Source organism: Somniosus microcephalus, chromosome 4 (genome assembly GCF_052327205.1).
Source record: "Somniosus microcephalus isolate GS21.2 chromosome 4, FLI_Smic_1.0, whole genome shotgun sequence".
Classification (NCBI taxonomy): Eukaryota; Metazoa; Chordata; class Chondrichthyes; order Squaliformes; family Somniosidae; genus Somniosus; species Somniosus microcephalus.
Window position 1 is genome coordinate 200,873,920 of NC_140990.1, and position 10,038 is coordinate 200,883,957.

Consider the following 10,038-nt stretch of genomic DNA (forward strand, 5'->3'; position numbering starts at 1 on the left):
ATGCAGAACTCAGCAGGGATTTTATATTCCATCTATTATGCAATATTTGTTATTGCTGTTTTATCAACTTTAACTATTGGAAAGGTGTATGATAGAAGAGTTCTATGATTAGGTTGCAGTTTGAAAACATTTCAATTGGTTCTTATGTTTTAAACGAGAGATAATGAGAGACTGGAGGACAGAGAAGCAAAGGAAGCTCAGAGAGAAGCAAATTCTATATAGAGGCTGAGGCAAAAAGAGGGTCAGAGAGAGCTCGGCCAAGACAATGATAGGCAAACACCAAGAGAGACACTAACATGTAGGCTCGAGATTATGGGTTCTCCATATTCGCGGATGAATGCTTTACACATGGGTTAATGGTTCCACTAAATTTAGGAATGTCCAACAAATGCAGTAAGCGTTTGTCCACCATTATTGCCAACGGTGATTTCTGGGCTATAGATTGAGAGAGACACTGAAAGATACTAGATACGGGAGGTACAGAAATACAGGGCTAGGGAACCCCCAACCATGAAAGACGGAAGAACCTAACGAACAAGGGCAGGGGAATTTGAGGCGGGGAGTTGCGAGGCATAACCCCTGCAGATAATGCTGCCCCCAGTGTCAGTCAGTGAGCACTGAGGAGTGACGCTTGCAAAGTGGAACTGGGCAAAGTGGATTCGGTCAGTCACTGACGTAATCGCGAAATAATAATGGAATAAAAAGCAGATCACAGTGAGTCGGATCAGCCGCTTCACAAAGCACCTGTTTGGTAACGAGTGGTGAGTAACCCCGGGCAGGAGCTGGCAACTCCTGGATAGCTCTGCCTGCAGTAGATGTACAATTAAAGCAATGGGGCACAAATGCATTTTAACTTTTCATTTGCAGTTCAGAACTATTCAAAGTTCAGAGGTTTAAAAAAAAAATATTTCCCGCAGTTGTGCATTCAGTAGCATTCTGTACTTTTATTTGTAATGTATACTAACGCACGGCGCTTGTTTATTCCCGCAGCACTTGGCTCTGTCAGGAAGAATTTGTCCAAACCCTGTCGAGGAATGAAGCTACTGTCGGTTTGCTGCGTCTTTTGCCTGCTGCTGTGCATCGCGTTTCCTGATGCGGATTCCCGGGTCCAAGGATCCTCGGTGGAAATCAGGAGTAAGTGGTCGCTTTACCCAGTTGGTGATGGGAGGATTGATTTGTGTGTATTCTTGTAATTTCAGTCAGGCGATTTCTGGTAGCTCGTCCGAACTAAAGGGGAAGGGACAGTTTAGGCGTGATTGTAATGGAAAAATTAAAAGGCAGGAGAATAAAAGTGTTGTAATGTTACCAGTACCTTTTGTAGGGGGTCTGGTGCTTGTTAAAAGTGCATGGAGTTGCCTGATTTGAGTTAGACGGGGTAATTTTTGTCCCAAGTTTGTCGAGACTGGAGCTTTGCCCATCTTCTGTGCATAGCAGGATATGGTGGGTGTGCTGCCCTCAATCTTCTATCCTGATGGAGGGGGAAAGGTGCCCGGTATTCCCGCAATGTCCTGGTGTGAGTGCCAGGCGGGGGAGGTTCCATGCCGGTAGCGCAAACTGGATAAATTGTGCCCTATATCATCAGCTCCGTGTCGCCTATCAGTCAGGGGGAGAACACATTTCTTTGTATGCGTGGCAATGCTAACATTCGCAAAGAGCTAATAGAAGAGTGTGTGCTGCTGCTAATATTGAAGAACATTAGAAGGTTGAACAGCAGGAACCTTTACACTTCCCTTCACTCTGGTTGCATTTATGCTGCAGCTGGTGCGAAGTCAAAGTGATGTTAGACTACATTCTCCAGGTTGATCCGCAGTGCTTCTCGCAATGTAATCTGTGCAACTTCACACCTGAATTATACTGCACTGTTTGTGTGAATATAAAGCCAAACCACTTCGCAAAATGTGCAGTATAACTACCCTGCTTTGCCCTGCTTTGGAAACCTTAAAAAATGATTCTTTTATGTGTTTTAGAAAGGAAAAACTCTAGTTGCTAAATAAAGAGATCACTTTTCCAAGACTTAAGAACTTTATTTATTGTCATCTGTAATATTAAAAAGTTTCAAAGTATTTTGGGAGTGATTTTTTTTTAAATTTTGCTGTTAGGAATTAGAGAGATGGGTGTCCTCTTCAACCTGATGATTTCACACTGCAATGTTGGGATTTATGCCATTAAGTTGTGGGTTTCAAAAAATGGTTATTAACTAAACATTTTTTCATTGTATCGGTGGGTGTTGTTGTTATATTGCTACCAGATTGCATTAGGAAATTTAAAATGCCAATGTAGGGGGAAAAGGTTTGCTTAATTGGGGGCTTGCTCAGGGATAGGATGGTGCAGTGTCTTTCTACCTCTGACACTTGGGATGTAATCCTGCCCAAAATAATCACTGCCAGTTGCAGTAGACCCAAATCAAATTGATTTGTGCGATCTCAGCTCAGTTAATAGTCTGTGTGGACCCACAGCACTACATGTCTCACAGAGTTCTGTACTACTTTTGCTCCAAATTGTTACTCTCACTCAAATGCCAGTGGATGGCTCTCGGGAGAAATGGTGCAACTGGGGGTGCTCCTCTTGAGGTTGGGACAAAGGAATATACAGGTGCAGAGTAAAAGGAACTTAATTGCATTCAACTATGGTGTACCCAACTTGGGAATGTGTGGCGGGGCAACATAGAGGGAGCTTTGACCTGCATCTAAATCGTGCTATAGGAATACTCAGTGGGGCACCATAGAAACATCTGGGAGAACTCTGGACAATGTAGAGAGAACTTCATCTTGCATTTAATCTGTGTTGTACCTAACCTAGGCATGCTTGACAAAGCAGAATAGAGGCAGTTTAATTTTGCATCTAGCCTGCGATGTACCTGACCTGGGAGAGCCCGATGTTGACAGTGATGTACAAACACTGGCTCCGTTCTCCAGCCCTGATGCCTCTCAATTGATGAGTGCAAAATTTGCCCAAAAAAAATTAAAAACAGGAAGAAAGTTAGTATTTCAAGTGAAGACTGTTGCTGCAATTTTGCCCTAGTCTCTTTTTGCTCTGCACCATGATCGGTCATATGTTAATGTGAGCCCTGATCAAACTGCTCAATGGGCAACCACAACAGAAGTGAGGGGTGAGAGTTCTTTTTAAAAACTACAAATGCTGAAAATCTGAAGCAAAACCAGAAAATACACAACAGGTCAGTCACCATCTGTAAAGAGAAAATGCAAGTTAATGGGGGGAAAAAAACACCTTTTGAGATGGTACTCCTCTCAGCCTCATTTACATTACAGTACTACTACCAAATTTGGTATCCGAAGCAACGCTGCAATATCAACACACCATAAGTTAATATATCAGGTTTCTTACACCTGCTGTGCTTTCTTGGGGAGGGGAAGAGGAATGTTTGAGAGATGGCTGTTGGTGTGCGGTGTAAACATCAACAAATTACTCTCCCAATGTTGTAGTAAATAAAAGTACCACCTAATGCAGCACGGTGGCATAGTGGTTAGCACTGTTGCCTCACAGCGCCAGGGACCCGGGTTCGAATCCGGCCTCGGGCGACTGTCTGTGTGGAGTTTGCACATTCTCCCTGTGTTTGCGTGGGTTTCCTCTGGGTGCTCCGGTTTCCTCCCACAGTCCAAAGATGTGTGAGTTAGGTTGATTGGCTATGATAAATTGACCCTTAGTGTTAGGGGGATTAAATACGTGGGGTTACGGGGATAGGGTGGGATATGTGTTGGTGTAGGGGTTACGGGGATCGGGTGGGATATGTGTCGGTGCAGGCTCGATGGGCCGAAATGGCCTCTATCTGCACTGTGGGGTTTCTGTGATTCTGTGAATGTCACAGAAAGCCATTTAGACGACAAGACTCCAGGTTTAAAACCTGGCCTGTGCTCAATGACTGATCTTACCCAGGACAGTAGTCAATGTGCTACAATTGGCCTCATCAACCCTGGGCTAGGGAGGGAAATAATTATTCGGGGTTCCTGCATCTGATTGTTTTCCAGTGATCCGTATCAGAAAATGAATAGGGATAGGGTCTCAGGGTGAGGACAAAATCATGTTCAATTGTGTTATCTCTTGCAGTCAACTAGTACTTACTATGCATGCTTACAGGAATGATGGCCTCTTAGCTGAGGTACCAAAGGCACTGTACCTTAGCAAGAGTCAAAGCCTTGAAGAGAAAGGGTGATAACATTGGCAGTTGAAAAAGAGAGAAACCCAGCAACTACAGGCCAGTCAGTTTAACCTCGGTAGTGGGGAAGCTTTTAGAAACAGTAATCTGGGACAAAATTAACGGTCACTTAGATAGGTGTGGATTAATTAAGGAAAGCCAGCATGGATTTGTTAAAGGCAAATCGTGTTTAACCAACTTGATTGAGTTTTTTGATGAGGTAACCGAGAGGGTTGATGAGGGTAATGCGGTTGATGTGGTGTACATGGATTTCCAAAAGGCATTCGACAAAATGCCACATAATAGGCTTGCCAGCAAAGTTGAAGCCCATGGAATAAAAGGGACAGTGGCAGCATGGATACAAAATTGGCTAAGTGACAGGAAACAGAGAGTAGTGGTGAACAGTTGTTTTTCGGACTGGAGGAAGGTATACAGTGGTGTTCCCCAGGGGTCGGTTCTAGGACCACTGCCTTTCTTGATATATATCAATGACTTGGATGTGGGTGTACAGGGCACAATTTCAAAATTTGCAGAAAACTTGGAAGTATAGTGAACAGTGAGGATGAGCGTGATAGACTTCAGGAAGACATACACAGGCTGGTGAAATGGACGGACACGTGGCAGATGAAATTTAATGCAGAAAAGTGTGAAGTGATACATTTTTGTAGAAAGAAAGAGAAGAGGACATATAAACTAAATGGTACGATCCTAAAGGGGGTGCACAAACAGAGAGACCTGGGGGTGTGTGCGCACAAATCGTTGAAGGTGGCAGGGCAGGTTGAGAAAGCAGTTAGAAAGGCTTATGGGATCCTGGGCTTAATAAATAGAGGTATAGAGTACAAAAGTGTGGAAATGATGATGAACCTGTATAAAACACTGGTTCGGCCCCAACTGGAGTAGTGTGTCCAATTCTGGGCACCACACTTTAGGAAGGATGTGAAGGCCTTAGAGAAGGTGCAGAAAAGATTTACGAGAATGATTCCAGGAATGAGGGACTTCAGTTATGTTGATAGACTGGAGAAGCTGGGGTTGTTCTCCTTGGAGCAGAGAAGATTGAGAGGAGATTTGATAGGGGTGTTCAAAATCATGAGGGGTCTGGACAGAGTAGATAGAGAGAAACTGTTCCCATTGGCAGAAGGGTCGAGAACCAGAGGACACAGATTTAAGGTGATTGGCAAAAAAACCAAAGGCGATGTAAGAAAAAACTTTTTTATGCAGCGAGTGGTTAGAATCTGGAATGCACTGCCTGAAAGGGTGGTGGAGGCAGACTCAATCTTATCTTTCAAAAGGGAGTTGGATAAGTACCTGAAGAAAAAAATTTTGCAGGGCTACGGGGAAAGGGCAGGGGAGCGGGATTAGCTGAGAGTCGGCACGGCCTTCTTCCGTGCTGTAACCATGCTATCATTCTATGATTCTTAAGACCTAAGGTGCTGATAGAACCTGATTAGATGGCAACTTAAAGCACTGTTTGCAGAGTGCATCTTGAATCCTGAAGGTAGAATGAGCTATCAGGCTCAACTCAAATTTCTCTCCACGGATGTTGCCTGACCTGCTGAGTTTTTCCAGCATTTTCTGTTGTTATCTCCAGAACTGGTTGAATTGGTAATTTTAGTTAGTAAGGGGGAATAGTTTAGTAAATGCAGAACAGCACTATTGGCACCTAAAGTGCCTTCAGCACCTATTTTTTCAATCAGTGTGAAATTGTCAATAAAATTATTGGAAGAACAGTTTGATAGTCAGTAAATGTCCAGCTAATTGAACACACATCTCGATTGTTTTGTGCCTTTATTTGGGGTATTCCAACTGGATTGCTTGTACATTTCTAGTCACATAATCATAGGAAGGATATTATTGTCCTTGTGCGAGGAGGGTGGGGGTTGGCGAACAATGACGATGATTCAGAATATTAAGAATTTAAATTAACACGTTAAAGAAGCTGGGCTTATTTTCTTTAGAAATGACATTGGGGTACAACTTGGTATGCATTACACCTATTTTTTGGGCATAATATGGACGCAAAGCATACCAATTTAGCAGTGCGACGCCCTGTGACAATCTGTGCAAGCATAGGTCCCACTGCTAAATTTGTGTGACCTGTTTTTAGGTGTCCCAGGCAGATGCCTAAAACAGGGGCTCGGCCCTTGAATATGTAAATGAGGGCCTTACACTCGATGACCCCTTTTAGAAATTTGTCTCCGCTGAGGGTGACGGGACCATCCCCGCTCAGAAATCTTCAAGGGCCCCACACCAAAGATTGGTTGCGAATATTTTTTAAATTTAAATAAAACCTTTCCTGTGAAGCTGGAGTGCTCCCCTGACTCTACAGGAGTCTTGTAGCCTGATCCAAACCTGCTCCCAGGATTTGCCTGAGGGCTCCAGCCAGCAAAGCAGATGGTCTGAAATTTAAATCTTCGATTGGGCGAGCTGATAAGAACGTGACAAGTATGCTGATGAGGCCCGAGGATCAATTATTAGCGATCCCTGGGCCTCTTGCTGAAAAACGGGTCCAGACTAATTTCTACCCCTTTGAACTAATTGAAGTTTTCAAAATTACGAAGGAAATTGGCAAGGTCGATCAAAGCAAATCGTTCATTGTGTTAAAGATTTTCCAAAACCAAGGAGAACAAATTAAAAGAATTAGGACAATAGCAAAATATTGCGGATGCTGGAAATCTGAAATAACAACAGAAAATGCTGGAAACACTCAGCAGGTCAGGCAGCATCGAGGAGAGAGAAACAGAGTCAATGTTTCGGGTCGAACCCTTCGTCGGAACTGGAAAAGGTTAGAGAAGAGAGATTTTTAAGCAGGGGCAGGGAGGAGGGGAGGAAAGAACAAAGAGAAGGTCTGTGGTAGGATGGAAGGCAGGAGAGATTGACTGACAAAAGGGATGATGGTGCAAGGCAAAAGGAGAGGTAATGGAACAAGGTAAGAATTAGGACGTTGGGAGTAATGGAACATCACACAAAGCATAGGAATAAATTACTGAGGAAGGCCATTAAACACAGACAGTATTAAAAAGGCATGAGAGATGTGAATTTCTGTAGAGAGGAAGATTGAGGGATTTAATAAAAAGGTGAGTAAGTAAGATTGAGATCAATTGAAAAAGTGATAGGCTTGTTGAGTCTAATGGCTTTTTCCTGTTCCTAAAAATTCTTGTATTCTTATTTCCATATGCTTGCTTGGTTAAATACTTTGTAGCAGCACCATTACCCATCTTTAAAAAAAAATTATTTTTACGTTTCTTTCTCCTCCTCGATTTTGATTTATGTTTGTCTATGGTAGACTCCTCTCTATACTTGAAAGAGTAAGTGGGTGATCTGCTGCCAGGCCTCTACTAGTGCCACTCTGTAAACCAGGCACTAGGAGGTGTACAAAAGAAGCCAGTTACTCTGTTTCCCCATCTCACCTTTTCCTTCCTTTTGTGAGGAGGTATCTGGCCTTTGTCTCAGGCACCCAACTGACAGTGTTGAGATCAGGAACTTGCCCTGTACAGCACTAGCTTTTGGTGTCCATTTTAAACCCCCCTTCCTCCCCTTCGAATGAACAGTCTGCCAACATTCATTATCTGATTCTCGACTCAAGTGATGAATGGAAACTGGGGCAAGGTACAGAAGGGCAAGATACTGAAGGGCTTCCAACACCCTTGGGACCATACCTAGTATGGGTGACTGCCTTCAGGTCAAGAGGGGACATAAATTGAAGCAAAATGAAAGATTTTTTTTTCTTGCATCATATGAGCCAGTAACAGGATGTAAAGTGCTAATAATATAAATCCTCATGCTTTGTTTTGCAGATGCTGATATTGATTCCTCTTGGTATACTGGACGTGGAATAAGGCCTGTGGGCCGTTTTGGAAGGAGAGGATTAACCTTGGAAAACATCAGAAAATACAAATTTGGTACTCGTCGTGTCTGCATCCCAATCCAAGAAAGTGAAGACTCCAACCAGGATGAATAAACTAAAATCCCGCCTGTAACTCTGTATACTTGCAAAGCCAACATTTTAAATTCTCAACGTACTTTCTGTAATTGTGTAATGAAAACATATCACAAACTAATGACTCTCTATCAAGCATGAACCGTGTTAAAAAGCCAATGTCCATCTTGTATAGAATGTCAAATGTCAAAACTTTAATGTTGACTATTAGAATCCCAAGTAAAATAGATTTTTGGAGTCTCAATCCAATTAATAGTCAATGTGCATCTACAGTACTAACCTGCCATTGTTCTCCTGTATTATTTGGCAGGACCATAGAGGAGCATTTAGGAAATAGTACAGCTGTGTCAGGGACTGTTGTTCTACTCTTCTCTAAACCTGTAGCTCTCTTTCACCCCTCAGAACTCCAGTAAGAACTGTTCTACTCAATGTACTTGTTATCTTTCCCCCCTGTTCTCTTTGCCTGTGTAATTTCTGGTTCCTCTTTAGTAATTTTTCAGTTATTTTTCAATTTTGTTTCATTCTGAAAATGTTCTTTAAATTTAGTTCAGATTCAGTCCGAAACATTTTTTTTCAGCTGAATTTGTTCTTGCGACTGTTTTGCATTCTGAGCAAGTCATGTTAACACATGTGAAGTGCATATTTTCCTATATTGCATAACAACCCATTAAGGACAGAGTTTCAGGCAAAAAAATGGTAAGACCATAGCAGTATTGGCCTTCATGATTCATACGTCTGCTACTTGGCAGTAAATTGCCATATTCAGTCACAGCAGCCACAACATGCCTGTGGGAAATAGAAAAGCTCAGTGGTAAAACCCCCGAGATATCTGCGCTCCTCTAATTCTGCCCTCTTGAGAACCCCTGATTATAATCGCTCACTCTTTGGTGACCGTGCCTTCTGTTGCCTAGGCCATAAACTCTGGAATTCCCTGCCTAAACCTCTCCGCCTCGCTACCTCTCTTTCCTTCTTTAAGATGCTCCTTAAAACCTACCTTTTTGACCAAGCTTTTGGTCACCTGCCATAATTTATCCTTATGTGGCTTGGTGTCATATTTTTTGTCTTAAAATATTCCTGTGCAGCGCCTTGGGACGTTTTATTATGTTAAAGGCGCTATATAAATACAAGTTGTTGTTGTGGTGATGCTCTACAGAGATTATGGTTAAGGCACATTATTGGGACAGAGTAGAGAGCTTTATTTCATGTTTTGCTTACATTATACCTTCCTGCAAGTGCTTGCTGGCAACGCGATGTCAAAACTGGAAAGTATTCCTTTATCAGTATTGACATCCCGCACCATTATAAGCTTAAAATAATTTATCAAACATTTCTAAAGATCTTCCTATTTGTCCTTTTTGATGAGGTGACTTTTCAAGCAGTTTGATGCACAGCAGCTAATTTGAGTCCTACGGTGGTACCTGCACCAACCATTAGGGTCATGGGTTCTAAACTACCATTTTAACCCTTCTTTCCTCAAAGACTTTCACCAAGTCTTGACTGGATAGTGTTGTGTAGCAGCAGAGCATTGTGTCTGACTATTGTACTACCCTAGCCAAAGACAAAATTGTGATGATGACAGGGAGTAGTTTGTGTGTGTGTGTTGGGGGGGGGGGCTTAGTTTCACCTAAAGTAAAGATTTTAGCAACGGAATAAATTGATCCTAACTTAGACTGAATGTTGTGCCTCTGTTGTTCTAACATTTGCCCCCTTTTAGGACTTTCAGCCATTGTTCCTTTTACTTGGTTGTTTAATTGAAAAAGGATTTCCTCATGCTCTGTCCTCTATTTGTACCAAACAACAATCTAGGATTTAAAGCCCAAAATCCATTTTTGCTTCATTATGGCATCCTCTCTTTGCCTTCCTTTCCATTTGCTTATTAACCTAGTCCATTGGTATACCTAATATATCCAGTGGTTGCTTGCAGCCCACCTCCCTTCACCTGTGGCCC

At 42.5% G+C, this 10,038-nt stretch overlaps 1 protein-coding gene across 1 annotated transcript; it reads left to right on the plus strand.

Moving 5' to 3' along the window:
- The first annotated feature begins 672 nt into the window (after positions 1-672).
- Positions 673-9,695, plus strand: prlh (prolactin releasing hormone). The gene is made up of 3 exons (XM_085985707.1): positions 673-761; positions 991-1,134; positions 7,948-9,695. Exons 2-3 carry the CDS (start codon positions 1,035-1,037, stop codon positions 8,109-8,111), a joined length of 264 nt encoding a protein of 87 aa, XP_085841833.1. The 5' UTR covers positions 673-761; positions 991-1,034; the 3' UTR covers positions 8,112-9,695.
- The last annotated feature ends 343 nt before the right edge of the window (positions 9,696-10,038 follow it).